The following is a 19,647-nucleotide window of genomic DNA, read 5'->3' as shown; positions in this document are numbered from 1 at the left end:
TTTAAAAAGAATGTAAAATGCAGGTCCTTTTTACAAGAGAAGCCGGGTTTGATTTTGGCTCTTCTTTCTCCTGCCTGGGTCATTAACTGATTCAGAGCCTCGTGGTTTGGGCAGGAAGGACAGGGACATCAGTGCCTTGTGAAGTCCTGACAATGTTTAATAAACCAGAAAGGGGCCAGACAGTTTTTCACAGAACTGTGCAACCATTCAGAACAAATTTCTGCACCAAAGAACTACTATGAAACAGCAAGTTCTCTCTGTTTATTTACAACCCTGTGCCACATTTCTGAGAACCTCTGCTGACAGGAAGAGCACTATACAACAGCTTCCAAGAGAGTCATGCTGAGCCCCGTTTCTTCCCATCCTAACAACCACCATGAACACTAGGTCAGCCAAGTGGTCTATTTTCTGCACTTTCTGGAGGAAAGGTTCTTCTGACTGATCCAGAAACAAGGCACTTTTGAAAAGCTGTAAATCTAAACAAAGTAGCAGCTCCCCTCAACAGCCAACTCACCAGCAGCTGCCTCTACCCTCAGCATAATCTTGCCAGCTACCCCAAGCAATTGGGAAAGGCACCTTTCATCTGCAGGACAGCTGATAACATCCTACTGTATCTGCCTGAGTCTGACATGTAAGCATACAACAATATTGGCTTGACTGTTCGCAAGATGGGGCAGGGAAAGCTAGACTACAAAGATACAGTGCCAGCAAGGAAGTCCGGGGTTGCAATCATTCGGCTGGCTGGCTTCTTTCAGGGTAGATCTGTCAAAGAATCAACTGTAGTTCCCAACCAGGATTTTCTTCCTTCCGCCACTGCTCCTCATGATACCCTTGTATTATTACATAGGAGCGGCGTATGGAAACTCCCCAAGGACAGTCCTGTGTGCTGGTAAGCAGGTCCAGCACCATTTCCCCTAAAGTATTTCTCAATAAACAGCAAGGATATCTCTGCAAGGATCTCAGCGCTTCACTCGTCGCTTCTCCAACTCTGCTTCGACTCGTTGCCGAAGGGCTTCCTGCAAAGCTGGTTCCAGCTGATTCTGGGCACTGATCTTCTCAACCACTTCTTCAGGGTCATTGTCCTGCACCAAGAAGCAAAGGGGTCCATTAGGAAACATAATAAGCTGTAAGCACCCAACATTTCTCTCCTGCACTGCTCAGATGATGATGCATAAACAGAACTGCTCCTCTATTTTAATACAGCTGGGGAGCCCTTTTTGGAATATAAAGCACTTTCCTAAAGCTTCTAAGAGCTTAATACACACATTTCACTCTTTTTAGAAGGAAACAGTGAAAATTGGTTTTGCCACCAAACTTCTCTGGCATAAGGTTCAGGTTGTTGGTGGCCACAAAATGGGGGTGCAACTCCCCAACCCTACTCCCCAAACACTTCAGTAAATTATCATGGTCAGTAGTACCAAAAGCTGCTGAGAGATGCACGAGCATCTCTCTTTTTAGGGTGCCTAAGGATCAAGACAACCGGTTTCATTAAAGAGCTCTACCCCCTTCTCCAGGTTAAATATGGAATATAGGATACTGGCCAGTATTTATCCAAATCAGCAGGGACTAGCAATGGCTTTTTAAGTGAAGGTTTCACAAGGGTCTTCTTGACAGTTGCAGGGAATACTTCCAAAGGTAAGTACTTATGATGCAAGGGATCACTGGCAAAAACAGCCCCTCTGAAAAGCCAAGCCGGAGAGCAACCCTGCAGGCTAGCAGCAGCGGAGCATCTGCTGCTTCCTCAGGAGACAAGCACCAAGCCGGATGTTAATCAACAAGTTCAGTTATTTTAAATTTCTAGCCTTTCCAAATGAGAAAGATTTTGGTGGGTGGTAAGAAAAAAGCTGAAATTTAGCAATCTATTGGTAGTGCTGGTCCAGGTAAGCTCAGTCAAGAAAGTGTGCATAGGCTTTACTAAGTGGCATATTATTTCCTGCTGAACCTTAAGCCCAGTGAACTGTTACATTCATAATGTGGGGGTTAGGGTTGGGGGGGTCACACAAATTCCTGTATCATTTTAGAAGGAGCCTGAGACCCTGGGATTGCTCAGCATGAATCTGAGTGATTTTAGGATGGGATTGTCCCAGCCAATGCAGAAAAGTTTGAAAACATGAAGTTGCCATGAAAATATAAATTTAATCATGTGTTCTGTGGTTGAGGTCACCAAGTTTTGCCTGTAATCCTATATGCATTTATTGCGATAAAGTTGTCTTGAAGTCAAGGAAATCAATTCATACCTGGTACAAGATTATAGTGTAACTTGCTCAAAGTGTACAATTTTGTCCCTGTCCAATCTTGAGTCTCTGGTACAACCTTTTTTTTCATCAAAGAATAATTATGATTTATTGTTATCTATGAAACATGTTTTTGTTACTTTGTTTTATGAATTAAAAAAGGAACTAATAGAATGGCAGCTCTATGTTCCAAACTCAAATACTGCTACGTTCCCCATACAGATTCTGCAACAACTATTCTTTTGGACTAGGTCCTAAGACGTGCAGAGCGATTCACGAGCACCAGAATGAAACTCTTTTTTGCACCATGCATAAACAAACTGTTGTGGGAATGGCACTTGAAATGGATAGTTTTAAAAAAGGAATAAACAGGTTTGTGGAGCATCAGACTCTCGTGGGTTACTAATGTTGATGTCTGTTGAGTTGCTCCCGAATCCCAAGCAGCAGACCTGAAATCCTGGTTGGTGGAAACCAACAGAGTAGCCTTTCCATCATTTGCTCACTCAAGCTATTTCACTCTTTTTTTAGCGCAACAGATTGGAGCAATAACCGTGCAAAAAAAGGATAAAAAACTAAATGGACTTGAACCAGACCTGACGAGGATGACAGAATGCTTGCACTAAAAGATGGCAAGGCAGGCCCTTGCAAAAGAAACATTCCTCCCAACCAGCATATCAGACAGGCTCTGTAATTGCACTGAAATGCAGAAAAATTGTGCAATCTCTGCAGCATCTCCAGAAGGGCAAGAGAACAACATGGAAAACATGGGGGGGGGGGGGACAGCCTGGGCAGCCCCGTGTTACCTAATAACAGAGTGGTTCAGTCCAGGTCAGTCCAAGAGGAAACAGGTAGTGCTAAGGCAAAGGCGCTCTTTTATCTTTTAAGCGTTTTCAGCTTGAGGCAGCAGGACAGCAGGTCCTCCTTCTTCACCAGCAGCCACAAAGGAGCTGAGCATCTACCTGGCATGCAAAAGTCAAGAAGGAGCTGAGCACACCTACCTGGTACACGACCACCGAGGTAACTTGGCCACCGTCAGCCTCATATTCCAGGCAGAAAAGGGCAGGTCCGCGGGGCTCTCGCTCAGTACTGGAGCTGCTCCCGCTGGACCCCTCGTACTCGTGGCCAAGGGGGGCTTCAGCTTTACCTGGAAAGCAGAGAGTGGGCGCAAAGGAGGGGTCATCGGGCTCCCCTCGGACTCCCACCGAGACGGACCGGGGGGGGGGAACCGAACTCACTTCTCCGGCAGGGGTGATAGACCTGCTGGTCGGGCCTCCTGGGCCGGGGAGGCGCCGGGGTGTGCCGCCTCCTCAGCTTCTCCTTGGCCTGCTTCACCTCGCGGTCGTAGTCGTCCCTGGGCGAAAGGGAAGAGGAGGCGGTGGGAGCGGCCCCTGCGGGACCCCCTCCCCCCCGGGAGCTCAGCAGCGGGGGCGAGGTTCGAGCTGGGATCCGGACCCCCCGGCCCCGCCTTCCCGGCGGCGGCGGCGGCGGCGGCGGGGACGCCTCCCCGCCGGAGCCCGGACCTGGCGATCTGGTTGCGCCGGATGTGCCGCACGAAGCCGTGGCTCATGTCCAGGCGCCCGCCCGGCTGGCAGCGCCTCGCGTCCATCGGCGCCCGCACCCTCCGCCTCGGCCTCCGGAAGCGCGCCCGGCCCGGCCCGGCCCGGCCCGGGGGGAGGAGCCCTCCCGACGGCCTGGCCCAGCGGCCGTTCCCCGCCCGCGCGCCTGCATGGCGGGGCCCGGCGGGCCGGGGGCGGGGGCCGGGCTCGGGCTCGGGGCGGTCCCGCCGCCCGCCTGCAGGGGCGCCCCGCGGCGGCGCGCGACCCTCGTGACGACACCGCGGCGCGCCGGGCAGCCGCCCGCATGCGCGCCGGCCTCGGCGCTGCGGAGATGGCGGTGCGGGTGAAGCGGGAGCCTCGCAGCCCGCAGCCGTGGCGGGGCCCGCTGGCCGGCGCGCCTCGGGGCGCGGCGGGCTGGGGACGGGTGAAGCGGGAGCCCGACGACGAGGTCGCCATCAAGCAGGAGCCCGACGAGCCGGTGAAGGAGGAGCGGGGGGAGGAGGAGGACGGCGGCGGCGCGGAGCCCGCAGGTGAGGCCTCGGAGCGGGCTGCGGCGGCCCGGGCCGCCCGCCCTGGTCGCGGACGAGCGCGGGTCGCCGGCAGAACCGCTCTGGCTTCTCTCTTGAGGGGCCGGTTAGGGCGCGAGTCTGCCCTGCGGGTCGGAGAGCCGCCGCGTCGAGCGAGGCCACGCCGGGCGGGTGGACGGAAGGCTTTGAGGCGGAAAGCCAAGGCGCTTCGGGCCAGGGGCTCGTGGCTGTGCCGGGCGGAGCGGGACCGCCCTGCTGGCTCCCAGGCGAATTCGCCCGCAGCGATTTCACGCGAGGAAAAAACCCACCAGACGCTGTACCGTCGGGGCAATCGCAGTAATGGAAAAGTGCGCCGAAGCACCGTAACGCGTAGAAGTTATTAAGACCAGTGGGTTTCTCCTGTTGTAACTTCCATCATTTAAGTATGCAGGCAACAGTCTTAAAAACACAGATTTTAAAAGGAGAGGGCTGGAGTCTGAAAATAAAGGTGTAAAGCCAAGGGAGCTGGGAGAAAACCCGATTTCTAAAGGGAGAGAGTTCCCAAAAGCTGAAGCAACCCTTAACCGTAGAGATTTCCAAACCGCCCTCATTCTGAGATGGTGCCTGCAATGCGCTCTTAGTGGATGCTGGAGCTGTCATTTCACCACATGCAGGCAAGCAGGACACATCCTGGGCACAGGTGGACCTTGGCAGTTTCCCCCAAGCTCCCATGGGGAACTGCTAGGCAAAAATCTGTTGGCTGCGTTCTTGGCTCACTGCGCTTTTCAGCTTCCCTTCAGGGGCTGCTGCGTGTAAAGGTCATTAAGTTGAAAAATAACTAGCTGGTAGATAATGGTGGCCTGGTCAGACTTCTCCAGGAAGGGGTACAACAGATAGATTCTATGCAACTGGGTTAGGGTTAGGGTTAGGAAAGCCAGAGAAATAAATTCTTTAAAAATCAGACAATGTGATTTTCTGGATTTTTTCCCCCATTTTGTCTCTCATAGTTGAGGTATACCTATGATGAAAATTACAGGCCTCTCTCATCTTTTTAAGTGGGAGAACTTGCACAACTGGTGGCTGACTAAATACTTTTTTGCCCCACTGTACATGTGTTTTATCAAGGCCTGGTAAATAAAAAATTCAATGTAGTCTGTTAAAGATTTGAACCTATGCTTCCCCTATTTATTTCCAGAACTCTAGCAGCTGCAACCATCCAATATCCATCTGTCTGTCGGTGTATCTATAGGTTCTCTTATTTGTTTCATGGGCTTTTAAAAACTTACTTGAACTTTAATTTGCAGCTTGTATTACTTTGTAAAGAGGAAAAAGCTAATGTTAAAAATCAATCAATATAAACAATTCATTCCACTAAGGGCATCAGATTCCAGCAACTTGCTATCTTACATGCTTACTTAGATCTTGATACTAAATGTTTCTGATTTACTTACCTTTCTCAGTAAAGTATGGTCGATTTGACCCAGAAGATCGACGGAGCAGGCACTGTCCATACCTGGACACCATAAACAAGTCAGTATCAAAATGAAATTGTATGTGGGGAGGGCATCAGTGAATGAATAATTGTATTAAAAAATGGGTCCATGCAGAGACTGAAAAAACACATTGCTGCATTAGAAAGCTGTCTGTAGGAGCACCGTTTAATCCTTGGTGTCCCCCTTTATTAAACGCTACCAGCATAACTCTTAACACCCCAATTGAAGCCTCCTTTGGCAGGAGGATCCTCTAGAAAATAATTCCTGTGAAGGGCTTGGAACAGTCCTAATCCAAGATCCTGCCCTCAAGAAAAACTCTGGTAGGTCCCACTGTTGAATGCCCTGGGCTGTCCCTGTGACGTTTCCTTTTCTGTGGCAGAGACTCCTCAGAAAAGGGGGGAAACATCTTTGGTCCCCCTCAGTATCCGTAGCCAGATGCACGTAGTTCTCACATGTCTCTCCCTTATTCCTCCCTGGCCTATTGCTCCGAAACTGGGGGAAGGGCTTTCTTTCAGAGAGTGGAGTCAAAGAAGTCCCTTCTCAGATGTTTCGACTGGGCTGAAAACATTGCATTCAGTGATTTGATCCAGGAAGAATCTTCTTCTGGGATGACATCAGATTCTGAGCATTTCATTTTCACTTTCCCAGATTTCAGAGAATTAAACGTTTGTGTAAATTGAAAAAAGTTTTTCTCCCTTTTTCTGTTAAGAGTATATTACTTGATTTGCAAACATAGGCCCCTTTCTTATGCAGAAGAAAATTGAGGAATCTGAAGTAGGCAAGAGTCCTTGAGAGTGGCACATGTTTATAGCATACCAGAATTATATACAGGAATCTAATACTTAATATTATTTCCAGATTTTGTTTTGAGGGGAAAAGTCCTTGGGAGAAAAATCTCTAGTCTTCTTCCTACAGCTTTAAATCTTTCCTTCTAAGTCTTTAGAGAAAAAGCAATATGTTTTTCTGTTTGAAGTACTAAGATGAGGTAGGAAGGGTCATCTCCAATTTAAAAGCGGTGGAACCGCCACCATGGGGTGGTGGGGGGTGGTATTTTGTTCCTCTGCATCTTCTGTCGCCTCTTAGAATACCCCTGTAATGCATTATTTGCATCTCCTAAATTCACTGGCATGGTATTGATAGTTCTGCAATGTTAAGAGGGCCATCTTCTGCCACTGCAGGAGCGTCCTGGATTTTGACTTTGAGAAGCTGTGTTCAATCTCACTCTCTCATATCAATGTCTACGCTTGTTTGGTGTGTGGGAAATATTTCCAGGGTAAGTCTGTTTCTGTCTCTTATACCTCTTTTTTGACAGTTGGCATAGGAGTGTGCATGTAATTCTTGGTCAGCTTAGTAGGAATTTTCATGCATAGTAACTGGGGGTCTTGCTGACCTTGATGAGCTTCATCTTGAGCAGGTATTAACTGATCTCAAATGTAAAATGCAGGAATGTCCAACTATGAGTTGTCCTAAATGAGAGATCAGCGCTTGAAATGCAGCATTCACCATTCCTTTCCATTAGGATTGGCAGGGTATAATGCCATGGAGGTATCAGTAGCCGCAGCCAGCTGACACATAACAACTGACACCCCCTTCTCCCCGCCTTTCTCGCCTCTCTTCTTTCCTGTTTGTAGTGCGCAAGCCTGGTCTTTTTTCTTCTTCTTCAGCTTTGCTTTCATGATTCATTGAAGTTTTTCAGATCACTGTTGGCCTGTCACATTTCCTTCAGCACTTCTCAGCCAGTCTTACAGCTCACTTGCTGCTTGTTGGAAAGAATAAGCCCCTCAATCTCTTTCCTGCCTGCCCTTCCTTTTGATCCTTTTGTATCTTAGCTCCTCTCTGGCCTACACAGCCTGCCCTTAACCCAGGCCAAACTGACCACTTTCCTTTTCCTTTTAGAAAATGGGCTTGCACCCCTCCAGTGCTCTGGAAGCTGGCCAAACAGCAGCCTCCCTTCATTATCCCAGCAGGGTACCTGCAGGAATTAATTGGGTGGCTGCAAGTCCACTCTGCATGGGCTTCTTACTCATGGGGTTTCTCTGCCTCCCGTCTTCTCCGCAGGCCGGGGCCTGAAGTCACATGCTTACATTCACAGTGTCCAGTTCAGTCATCATGTGTTCCTCAACCTTCACACCTTGAAGTTCTATTGCCTGCCGGACAACTATGAAATCATTGACTCTTCTCTTGAAGACATCACTGTATGTGGCTTCCTGGTGAAGGGGGGAGGGGAGAGGTGGGATATCCAGCTCAGCTCAAATCATAATAGTAAAAGTGTTCCTTCTCAGACATTCACCCCACCATATCCTCCTTTGTTGCCCCTTCCCATCCTGCCATATTGTGCTGGAAAGCTTTGAACTAGAGCTTTGTCTGTTGCTATAGAAGTGCAGCAGAGGGGAGGTTTTTAGCCACCCTCCAAACCTAGTGTTTATGTCCTGGATTGTAATGCTGTATTTGTATATTGTAAGCTGTAAACAAGTCAGTTATACTCCTCCTTCCAGCTTTCTCTGTCCTCTCTGGCAGCTTCCATGTTTAATGACTCAGCCTCCCTGAGCCAATATATGTATTTGTTAAACTTGATCAATCTGCCAAACCATTGGTTCTTTTAATTTTTTTTTTAAACTTCTTCTGGAATAAAACAAAAATACCTATAGAAAACAGTGGCAAAATCCAGAATGTTAATTGAGATTTAAGTGCTGGCTGTATGATCTCCCCTATCTGTAATTTTCTGTTCACCACTCGATAGGAACTCAGGAGGCAATTGGGAAAAATAAAAAGATGCCCCTCCCTCAGTTGGCTAGGAAAATGGGGAGCCAGCCCAGTAGTTCACCAAAGGGGGATTAGAAATTGAAAAATTCTCATCCCAATTCTCAATCCCAATAATCTGGTTCTAAAATGAAAGCAATCCAGTTGTTGAAACTTCTGTAAGCCAATCCCTCTCCCTTTCAAAAAATCTGGTTAAAGAGGATGTTTGCTTTTATTTAAGTTGGCTGCTAAGAACCTGACACCATCCCTGCCTCCACATATGATACTGCAGAAAAGATGAGAGTTTCTATGTTCAGTTCAACCTGAAAATTTCTTTTCCAGGTTTTCCTGTCCAAATTCACTGTTAGAGAAAGTAATAATAATATTGCATTTATCATGAACTATTAAGCTTAATTTGTTTCAACTTTAATTGACACTCTGAAAGTTTGAAGATCCTATTAGTATTTGCCCTTTGAGGAGAGTGTGTTGTTGTACCAAGCGGGCATGAGCTGAATGATCTCTTACTTTCAGTGAGAACAAGTCATAATTTATTTGTTTACAGCTTACAGTGGACTTTCAGTGGAAGGTCCTCTCTCTTGCTTACTCCCTCCTTGCCGTCTCTTGTTTTCCAGTATGTGTTGAAGCCCACCTTCACCAAGCAGCACATCACCAACTTGGACAAACAGGCCAAACTGTCACGCGCCTACGATGGCACTACATACCTGCCAGGCATTGTTGGACTGAATAACATAAAAGCAAATGATTATGCAAATGCAGTTCTCCAGGTACTGTGCTGTCTTTGAAGTGGAGAAGAGTAAGAAAACACACTACAGGTAGGCCTCGTTTAGCGACTGCCTCACTTAGCAACCGTTCGCAGTTACGACGGTGATGAAAAAGTAACTTTATGACCAATCCTCACATTTACGACCTTCGGAGGTCTGTAAAGCAAAGGAAAGCTGAAGTAAGATCATAAGTATGGTCGCAGTTTCACTTAGTGACTGCTTCACTTAACAACCAAGTTGCCAGTCCCAATTGTGGTTGCTAAACGAGGACTGACTGTAGAAGGGCAATATTTATTCCGCAGATATTTATTCTTACAATGGTATTGGACAGAAATAGGAATCTGTTACACAAAAACTGCTTTCATGTTCAAGAGTTGCATTGCTTTAATTCTAGTTTCTAATCTGATAGTAACCAGTAGACATTTGGAGAGGGAGAGGCTGAACATGTAAGTAAGTAAGTGTGTGTTTTGTCACTGATTGTGAGTATTTGTGTACCCAGGCATTGTCAAATGTCCCACCCCTGCGGAATTACTTTCTGGAGGAAGAGAATTACAAAAATATTAAGCGCCCTCCAGGGGATATCATGTTTCTGCTGGTTCAGAGGTTTGGAGAACTCATGAGGAAGCTGTGGAATCCCCGGAATTTCAAAGCTCATGTCTCTCCCCATGAGATGCTGCAAGCTGTGGTTCTGTGCAGTAAGAAGAACTTCCAAATCACCAAGCAAGGTAGGATACAGGAGGAATTCTGGGAGAAACAGGTGATGCTGAAAACAATATGCTGGAAATTTGTGATGATTGTTCCGCAGAATCTTGAACTTGGCCATCTGGTCATAGCAAGCACATGACCATTATGCATCTGAATCTGGAGTATTCACCGTTTGGATATGAGGGGGAACAAAGGGGTGAGACCACCACTAAAAGGAGAGCCAATATTTCCCCATGTGTTGTCCCCTTCTGAAAAGTTTAAACCTGTTATGGTCTACTTCATGAGAAGGAGATTCTGCTTTAACGCTGGACCCCACTGCCAGGTTACAGTGGTGTTCAAAAGAACCCTTCCTTTCATGGCCTTCATCTTCTCCCGCTTTGCAGGTGATGGAGTTGACTTCCTTTCCTGGTTCCTGAATGCCTTGCACTCTGCTCTTGGGGGGACAAAGAAGAAGAAAAAGAGTAAGTGAGAGGTATCGATGCCACTGATAATTTATGTGGCATTTTGTAAGAGTATGTGAAGCTTCAGGGTTTTGAATAAAGCCCCTTCAAAGCAGCTTCCTGAAGCAGTACTGGTCCGGTCACTTCTAAGACCAGAACCAAATGAAGTGGTCACTTTGGAGCCCCTCTCGGTGTTCTCCCAGAGAGGAGCCTTTTTCAGCTAGGTTGAAAGGAGCTTTCTGCTGCAGGGATGACCAGGGCATCTCCCAGGCTGTGAGCTGCAGAGGAGTCCTGCAGCACAAGCTAGAGGTGGCTGCCACAAAACTGCCTTAGTGCATCTAGAGGTTTACAGGAGTGCTGCCTTGTCCACCCCTCCAATGCCAGTGGGGAAAAACTCCTGGCTGGTGCTCCTATGGCAACCATAGCATTGTCCATTACCAGCACTTGCTTGCTAGAACTCCTGGCCAGCTCGTCCTGGGGGAGATGAACCAGCGGCACCACCCACTTGGTTCTCTCCAGTGCTGTGTGAAACAGAAACTATGGCCAGTGGGTGACAAAGGAGGTGGCTGTAGTGTGTCACCCATTTCTTCAGCCACACACTGAAAATGTCCAGGTTCAGCGGCTTTCGTGAAGGATTGCCTGTAGAGGGTGAGCACTGATCTAGGCTGGAGATCCTTCTCGTGCACAGAAGGTCTTCAAGGCTAGATAGCCATGAGATACTAGGCAATTCTAAAACACCTTCCAACAAAATGGATACCCATGCAACTTTATCAAAAAGTGCCTGACCATAGAACCTGCTACAGCACAACCAATACAACCCATGAAAAGGATAACACTCCCATACATCAAAACATTTCACAAATAACCAACAGACTACTACAAACACATGGCATCACTGTAGCGCACAAACCAACTAAAGCCCTCTAAAACATCTTAAGCAAACCAAAAGATCCAGTAGCCCAAGAAGAAAAAGCAGGAGTCATCTACATGCAAAGACTGTAACAGCCACTATGTAAGACAGACAAGCAGAAGACTAGCAGAGCCCATCCATGAACACCAACTAGCAGTCATAAGACATGATGAAAACTCCTTAATCTCACAACACATGGACAGACTCAACCACAGTTTCAGCTGGGAAGCTATTAGCATCTTAGGCCAAGCCAAATCCAAAAAATGCTAGGGAATTCCTGGAAGCTTGGCATTCAGACAAATCAGCCATCAACAGACACATAGAGCTAAACCACATTTATACACCATTCAAAAGAGACAGTAAGAAAGATAAGAAGGAACCAAAAAGGACCAAAACACATCCCTCCAGTAGCCAACACCCAGATAAGCAGGGATTAACACCAAAATACAAACAAGCAAAAAACAATGTCCTAATCAAGGAACTACCAAGGAGGAAACCACACCCCCATCAAAACTGGCAGGGCAAGCTACTGTATATAAACAGGGAACAAACCCCACACCTATTCACACTGATGATGTTACCTAGTTGGGTAATAAAACATCTGCAAGTGAACAACCAAGAACTAAAGCCACCCAGCCTGAAGTGTGAGCCCAGAATTGGATATAGTACTCGAGGTGGGGTCTGACCAATGCAGAATCAAATAATTCCCATGACTTGCAAATTATACTTCTGTTGATGCAGCCTTAAATTGTATTTGCTTCTTTTGCAGTCCATTGTACTGCTCTATCTAGTTTTTGACTGCCCTACCTCCACAAAAAGCAAGATTTTTCCACAGATTCTTTATCATGATTTATTGAACAAGGATAGGAGAAGGTGACAGAAATCTCAGGAACTGGATTTTTGTTTTTATAATCCAGTTTATCTTCTAGGTTTCTAAAGGCTTTCTTAGTCTCTTACTCAGTCTCTTTATGAACTAGAGGCTGTTTTCTTAACTGAAAAAAGAGAAACATTCAGATGGTTAGGATGTGAATCTCTCTCAGGCTCTAAAAATACCATTATGTGATAGTATATATTCAATTTACAATCAACTATTATTTCAGTATCATCCTCACATGTACAGTTATCAAGTGTTCTTGACCAATTCACATTAACGTCTGGTAATTGCTACATTTTCAAGAGTCTTGGACTGACATTGATGCCTAAGAGTTTTTAAGCAGATTGTAAAGAGATCGACGAAACTCATCTGTTGTTTGCTGAACCTTCTTTTCCCCTTTTTGAAGCTAGGAACAACATTTACTCAAACATTTCATCAGTTCTCCAGCTTTTCTCTCTGTATACACATATAGATATTGATAAACACGTGGTTTTGGCCAGATCATCAGGTCTTTCAGCGCTCTAGGTTGCCGTTCATCTGGTCCTGGAGATTTAAACTAATTCAGTTGAAGAGGCGTTCCCTGTGTTTAGAAACACAGTCTCAAGCTACAGTCCTGCCTCTTCCTCCTGGTAGAACACAAGATCTTTTTCTTTTCCTTCTCTTATGAACATGCTTAAAGAATCTCTTTTCTTACCATCCTTTGCTAATCTTAGCTCATTCCTAATGTTTGCTTTCCTGACATTAACTTTGCAGTACTGGACCACTGGACTATACTGTTCCTTTGTGACTTAGCCCTCTTTCTGTCTATTTACATGTCCTATGCTTTTGATGTAGCCACATTGCTTTTCCTGTCCTCCAGTTTTCTCCTCATTGGAATGCTTGCAATGGTGCTTTTAGTATCTCCTCCTTTAGGAACTTACACCCATCTTGAGCTTCTACTATGGAAGCCTACTTATAATTGTTCTGAGTTTATTAAAATCTACTTTTTTTGAAGTCCAAGATTTGTGTTTGACTATCCTAAGTTTTAATTTCCCTTAAAATCAAGAACTACAGTTTCACATTGTCACTTTCCTCCAATACCCCTTCCATTTCTTCAGCTAAGTCTCCCATAAGTGTCTTGGTGAAGATCATGTCAGGGACACCTGATCCTCTTGTGCTATCCTCCATTCTGGAGCAAACAACAGGAAATGAACAATTTGTTCTCCTTATTTTAACTCAAATGTTCTGCAAATCATACTGCCCTTCTATACTAAGAGCTCAAGCTTCTCTAACTTATTTCTCATGTTCTGAGCATTAATACAAATCATTATTCTAGTTGACTACACCCCAGATGCAGTTACATCTATTTGCAGTTTTAGGGGTGGGGATGAAATTCTGTTTGGGTCAAATCCTTAACCAGAAACAAGTGGGGAGAGACAGTCCCATAAGTAAGCTTCTTTATGCGATACTCATTCTGTGATGCTATGGTTGTGGCTGATCTTTGCCATAGCATTTGTCCCCACATATAGCAGCAGGAAGGAATAACTTTAGGAACCCATCATCCTGTAATTCTGTTTTTTTCTCCTGAATCCTCAGAGCATTAGAGGGGATGTATTGAACTGATATGGATTGTTGTAATTTTATACGAATTTTGCTAAAATCTATGGTTCTAAATAAATGTCCATATACTGAAAGATACTCCTAAATGCTCGGAGCCTGCTTCAGCTGCAAGTGCTTGAAAATTGTTTCTAAATTCCAGCAGTGCAAGTCTTACCTTCTACATCTTTTTTCACCTGATTATTATTTTTACCCATGTACTTGTCCCTCTGTTTGTTTTCTTTGCTTGTGAAGGGTTGGTTCCATTGTCAGTTCCTGTTATAGAGAAACAGATTTGATCAGTTGTTCTTTCTTATCAATTTGTGACCACTCCACATTATTTGACTTTTTTTTAAAGACTGCTACAAACTTGCAGTTGCTGCAAGTTCATCCCAGGTTGTTTTCAGGCAGGAGGAGAAACATTCCAGAAGCATTGCAAGTCACAGTTGCAGGCTCCTGTCTGTTCGCCTCATTTTTTTCTTTTTGGAGCTCCATCAGTAAAAAGGTTTTATTTTTCTCTTGTTTCTTTCTCAGACATTCACATTATGAACTACAAATGCTTGATTTAGGAGGAAGAATGTTTAGGATTCCTATTAGTTTTCCCTATTCACTTGCTCCCTGAAACAGGCTGCCTTCTATTCCTTCTTATAGCCTCTGCTTACTCACTCCCCCACAGGGCAGTTAGGCACTCTTTGCAATCAGCAGCTGTTCAAGAGGTTACCTTTTCACACTTCACAACTCAGCACACAATCCCTCAGCATACATGGTTTTTTCAGTCATTCTTCTCTTTTCCTCCTGTAGAGCTCCACAGGCAAACTTTCTCTGTCCATTTAGTTGATAAGTACATGTGAGCTAATCTACCCCATTGCATTGATCACATGTTAATTACATTGATTCTCAATTTGCTTCTTGAGGTCAATTTAAAAAGTCAGTCTTAGGCCCTTTGAATCTTTACACACTCTGGCCAGGGTTATTGTAAGGACTGTCTTTGTCTATGTCACCCTGCCTGAGCCTTCATCTAGGATCAAGTTGGTGGACCCTGGGCCAAGCCTTCATTTTGGAGGTATTGGCAACTGCGGAACACAATTCTTTTTCTCTGTCTGTTTTCACTGTTTTACCATTGTTCAACTAGACTATTACACATTTATATGCTTGTACTTTTTTTTTAATTCTGTGAGTTGATGTAGAAAATGTTGGAATGCAGATGATTAAAATAAAAACATGGAAGGTAGGACTGGGAATAAATTGAGTCCTCTTTTGTTCTCTCCCATGTCTGCAGCCATTGTAACAGACGTCTTCCAGGGCTCCATGCGGATATTTACCAAAAAATTACCACACCCTGATCTGGTGAGTTGGGGGCCTAGTTGCATTTTTTGCATGAAAAAGAGAGTGCTTCCTCTGAAGTGAAAAAGATGAATGCTTGCCTTTGCTAGGACATTTAATTGAGTATCTCAGCTACTCACAAGCATGTTGGAAGTTGAATCCCACAAAAGGCACTTCTGCAGCAGTTAAAGGCTGGTGCAGGTTCCTCTTATAGGTGCTCTGTCAGTCCAGCTACCCACACCACTGCCACCAACCATACAGCCAAGCCAGATGTCTCTGCATCAGGCCTTGATTTCCTTGTCCTTTGCTATTCAGCTCATAGTATTGTTCTGTTTCAGCCCGCAGAGGAAAAGGAGCAGCTACTCCAGAATGATGAGTATCAAGAAAAAATGGTGGAGTCTACCTTCATGTACCTGACCCTGGACCTCCCCACTGCCCCCCTCTACAAGGATGAGAAGGAGCAGCTCATAATTCCACAAGTGCCGCTTTTCAACATATTGGCCAAGTTTAACGGAATAATGGAAAAGGTAATTCCTCTACTTTGCCATCTGTTTAGTAAGTTGTACTGGAATGGGCTCTAGAAGTCCCAACTGGGATTAAAAGCCATGGACGTGGTACCTCCAAGAACGGCCTCTTTTGTCTGGCAGCAACAGCAGTAGTGTTGGCCAATCTCAGTTGACTTGGTTCTTCGAAGTCATGCAACCCACAAGCCTTCCCTGGAGTACATGTCACCAGTTTTCCTGATTGCCTGGGAAGGAAAGAGCCTGATCCGCAGGAGTGTGCTTTCTCTATCCAAACAGATTGGTCAAGGATTCTTGATTCAAAGGGCTTCATTCTCTTTGCTGGATAGAGAAGATCTCTTCTCCTCCTCTTCCTCCTCCTCGAGAAAGAGAGCAGATGAGCATTGGGCATAGGTCACACTGGCTGCTAACTCTGGCTCCTATGTCCCCACCCACTGCTGCATGTGGTCCTTTGGGTCCCAACTAGGCCTCTTCTAAACAGGGTATGGATTGACTGAAGGGAGCCTCTTTGACACTGGTGAGTGCAGCACAAAAGGTGGCCACATAAGAAACCCGCATCTGCTCCCCTTCTCCCCCATTAACATCCCATGGGTGAGTTCATGATGGTCCTGTGATAAAACACACATAAATGGCTATATTGAAAAGAGGCATAAGCTGGAGGTTATGTAGCTTATTGTTGGCATAAATGAACTAAGGAAAGCTGGTTTCAGAGAAAGTGTGTCTAAAGTTGTGCTTTAGCCAAAGGTGTCTTGGCAAATCTGTCCCTGCCTAAACCTGGTTGCTCAGCTCTGGCTGAGGAAGGGTGCCAGCCAGCCCTGCTAGATGAGGGAAGAACCCAGTGCTGCCCTGCCTGGCTCAGCTTCTTGAGAAAGAGTTTCTTTTTGCCCTTCAGGAATATAAAACATACAAAGAGAACTTCCTAAAGCGCTTCCAGCTCACCAAGCTCCCTCCTTACCTCATTTTCTGTATCAAGAGGTTCACCAAGAACAACTTCTTTGTGGAAAAGAATCCCACCATTGTCAACTTTCCCATCACGTATGTATGACTGTTCTCCATAAGGAGCAGCTCTGCCTTAGCAAAGGGCTGGGCTGGCCTCTGCCCGAATTTGTCCTTCATCTCGTGAAAGTCTGGAGGCTAATGCTGGGATTTGAAAAGCCAGATGGCATGCAAATCACTCCTTACAGCAACCATCACATATTCCAGATCTGTCCCTCTAGAATACCAGCTTTCCAAAGCAGGAGAACATTGTTGTAAGAGGTGTGAGAGGTCCTGGTATCTGCCAGCAAGGTCTAGGCTCTTACTAGGGAACTTTGTAGGCCCTTTGGAGAGGATGTCAGTCAGCAGGATCCTTTTGTAGTGTCCTACTTCCTGCTACTTTGACCCAGTCAAAGTGAATGCTACCTCCAGGAACTTCAGATGCATTCTTTTTCCAGGTCATAGGACTGCATTTTGTTGTAGCTGTGAGAAATCACAAACACCAAAGCCTTTGTGAGCTTTGGAAGGCCAGTGGCAGAGAGTTCCATTTTGGCTTAGCATAAACTTGTCAGAAGCAGTCCTCCCCCCTGAAGCTGCTTCCACTCCTCTGCAAAGCCACAAGAGAAGGGAATCCCTCCGTGAGTCCCCAGTCAGGGCCTTTGCAGTTGGTGAGAGACCTGAGCCGCAGAGCCTTGACGGCGTCTTTTCTGCTGTAGGAACGTAGATCTCCGAGAATACCTCTCTGAAGAAGTGCAGGCTGTGCATAAGAACACAATCTACGACCTCATCGCAAACATTGTGCATGATGGTAAACCTGCTGAAGGAGCCTACCGGATTCACGTCTTGCATCATGTGAGTTTTTGGCTTCCCAAAAGGATTGCTCTCCTCCGTATTCTGTCAGCTCCTGGCTCGGGTCCCTTGCCTTCAGCCCTTGGCCTTGGGAATAAAACGCCACTGGGCGTGGATTCACCCCTGGTGGCTCCCTCTTGTCCTTGGAGACCAGGCCTCTGGTGATACCTTCTGACTTCGATGTGATTCTTGCAGGGCACAGGCAAGTGGTATGAGTTGCAGGACTTGCAGGTGACAGATATCCTCCCCCAGATGATCACGCTGTCTGAGGCTTACATCCAGGTGAGTGTTTGGTGTTTCTGCTGCTGCCCCTGAAAACCATGGGGGAAGTCAGGGCCAGCAGGGATATGAAAAGACCGCAGGGGCTGTGGGGGCTTCCCAAAGTTGCACAGAAAAGACTAGTAGTGTGTACTCCCTTCTTAATATGAGTTGGCTTTATTTCTGTAGATCTGGAAAAGGAGAGAAAACCAAGAAGAGAGCCACCAGCAAGGAACATGAAAAAGGAACAGGCCCAGCTAGAGGTTGGAGCGTTGCTGCAGATGGAGGGTTCCAAACACGGGTTGCCTGGGCTGTTCTGGGAAGCTGGTGAACCTTTAGAAACCGTGTCCAGTTTTGTTTCTCTGTCAGTGGAGGTTCCTTACTGGCACTTCGGCCTTGATGCAGGAGCAGCAGCAGCAGCAGCAGCAAGTAGGCTGGTCTTCACTCCTCTGGGCACCACTAATGCAATCCTGTTTCATCCTCCACTTGGAGAAGGTCTTGTGGGGGGGATGGACATTTCTGCTCCTCTCTCTGCATTAAACGTTTTTTTTCCTAAATGTTTATTTTTCCTAACGTTGCTGTTTTCCTGTTCTCTTCTTCCCTCGTGCCCCCAAAAACACTTGCTTCAAACAAGGCAAGCATCCCACCCAGAGGGGGTATGTGTTAGGGACTTTCACATTATTCAGATGCTGCTTTTGGTAATAAAGGAACAAGCACGCACACGCTCAGCAGGAACAGGTTCTTTAAGGATATGCAGAAACAAAAATCTAAACAGCAACAAAATGTATTGTTAAAAAGAGCTCCATGTGTTCATGCTATATTCACCTCACATACCCACAGACAAGCCCTCTATATCAGGTTGATCAGGCACTGCCAAAGGGGAATGGGAACCATCAGGTGTAGATCACACAAGATGGACAGAGGGATGAGGAGGCTCTGGGCCTTTCAGAACCTCGGCTACTTTGCAGTCTGTATGGCTGGGCAGACGTCTGCTGTTGACTCCCAGCCAGGAGAAGGGAAAATTGTTTTGGCAACCTTGGCTTTCTGCCCAGAAATTCTGAGATGTTACATAAGCCTTCTCTGAATATGTCACCCAGCAGCGGCTCTGATGAAACCCCTCTTCCCCACCGTCATGCCTGCACTGCACAACATTGGTTTTCAAACTTTGTATGTATGTATGTATGTAACCACACTCTTTGGATCCTGTTCAGGCATTGAGGTTTCTGCTTTTCCTGTTTGTTACTCTCCTAAGCCAGGGCTGCACAACCTTTTCCAGGACCAGACTTGGATTTTGAGCAGTGCACTGGAGATCCTGTGAGCCAGGATCAGAACAGAAAGAAAAAAGAAATTTAAAAAATACTGCTAAGGAGACCAATGTTCAAGTCTCCACTGAACCCTGCTGCTCACTGGATGATGTTGGGCCAGTACTTCTCTGTGTGTACTTTTCTATCAGAGAAAGCCAGGGGAAAAAGCCTCCTTGTGCTCCAGTTGCAAAATGTGACCCTCAAGCCCACTGTTTCCTATCAGGAGAATAATACACCCCTATTGGAAGACCCACACTGGTTGCTTATTGTTCTCTGGCTTAATTTAAGGGGACGGTTTTAATGTTTCCTACCCTAAATTATTTGAAGAACTGCGTATCCCAAGGTTGACCATGCCTGAACAGTGAGGTCAGCGGGGTGTGTGTGTGTTTTTAAAGATTTTCTGGAGTCGATTCAACTAGCACTTGGGAGGGTCTGGATAGTTAGCTACCATGAATGTTCTTTGGGTAGAAATGGTTATAAATCAAATAAATGACATATAATAATTGTGCCCTGCCTTCTCAGGGAAGGGGTGGGATATAAAATAATAAAATCAATACATTATATTCATTGTTAAATCATTTTCCCTTTCTGCCACATTTAATA

General features: G+C 46.0%; 2 protein-coding genes and 1 long non-coding RNA gene across 3 annotated transcripts; 1 reads left to right on the top strand and 2 right to left on the bottom strand.

The window, feature by feature from the left end:
• Window positions 1-246: 246 nt before the first annotated feature.
• Window positions 247-3,982, bottom strand: CUNH2orf68 (chromosome unknown C2orf68 homolog). The gene is made up of 4 exons (XM_088152018.1): window positions 3,755-3,982; window positions 3,470-3,585; window positions 3,233-3,378; window positions 247-1,082 (listed from the first exon to the last, which is right to left on the bottom strand). Exons 1-4 carry the CDS (start codon window positions 3,838-3,840, stop codon window positions 960-962), a joined length of 471 nt encoding a protein of 156 aa, XP_088008144.1. The 5' UTR covers window positions 3,841-3,982; the 3' UTR covers window positions 247-959.
• Window positions 3,954-19,607, top strand: USP39 (ubiquitin specific peptidase 39). The gene is made up of 13 exons (XM_088152002.1): window positions 3,954-4,320; window positions 5,757-5,826; window positions 6,968-7,062; window positions 7,848-7,984; window positions 9,161-9,313; window positions 9,810-10,035; window positions 10,399-10,476; window positions 15,094-15,161; window positions 15,476-15,664; window positions 16,551-16,693; window positions 17,350-17,485; window positions 17,678-17,764; window positions 17,930-19,607. The coding sequence occupies exons 1-13, from the start codon at window positions 4,095-4,097 to the stop codon at window positions 17,978-17,980; spliced, it is 1,659 nt and encodes a 552-aa protein (XP_088008128.1). The 5' UTR covers window positions 3,954-4,094; the 3' UTR covers window positions 17,981-19,607.
• LOC112541398 (uncharacterized) lies at window positions 12,160-16,014 on the bottom strand. Its single transcript, XR_003085393.2, has 3 exons — window positions 15,756-16,014; window positions 13,993-14,090; window positions 12,160-12,357 (listed from the first exon to the last, which is right to left on the bottom strand). It is a non-coding gene; the product is annotated as an uncharacterized LOC112541398 (long non-coding RNA).
• Window positions 19,608-19,647: the final 40 nt, after the last annotated feature.

Source organism: Python bivittatus, unplaced genomic scaffold (assembly GCF_059951505.1).
Source record: "Python bivittatus isolate LINGU-HERP-01145 unplaced genomic scaffold, Pbiv_v1 ctg000680_np1212, whole genome shotgun sequence".
Taxonomy (NCBI): domain Eukaryota; kingdom Metazoa; phylum Chordata; class Lepidosauria; order Squamata; family Pythonidae; genus Python; species Python bivittatus.
Note: the sequence above shows the minus strand (reverse complement) of the source record. Positions and strands in the feature narration are given on the sequence as shown.

Bases quoted from the DNA above. Each gene is read 5' to 3' on its own strand.
- CUNH2orf68 (XM_088152018.1), bottom strand. From the start codon at position 3,840: ATGGACGCGAGGCGCTGCCAGCCGGGCGGGCGCCTGGACATGAGCCAC. The intron at 3,586-3,754 runs GTCCGGGCTCCG...CCTTTCGCCCAG, and splicing joins CGGCGCAACCAGATCGCCAG to GGACGACTACGACCGCGAGG. The intron at 3,379-3,469 runs GTGAGTTCGGTT...TCTGCTTTCCAG, and splicing joins CTATCACCCCTGCCGGAGAA to GTAAAGCTGAAGCCCCCCTT.
- USP39 (XM_088152002.1), top strand. From the start codon at position 4,095: ATGCGCGCCGGCCTCGGCGCTGCGGAGATGGCGGTGCGGGTGAAGCGG. The intron at 7,985-9,160 runs GTATGTGGCTTC...CTTGTTTTCCAG, and splicing joins CTTCTCTTGAAGACATCACT to TATGTGTTGAAGCCCACCTT. The intron at 15,162-15,475 runs GTGAGTTGGGGG...GTTCTGTTTCAG, and splicing joins AATTACCACACCCTGATCTG to CCCGCAGAGGAAAAGGAGCA.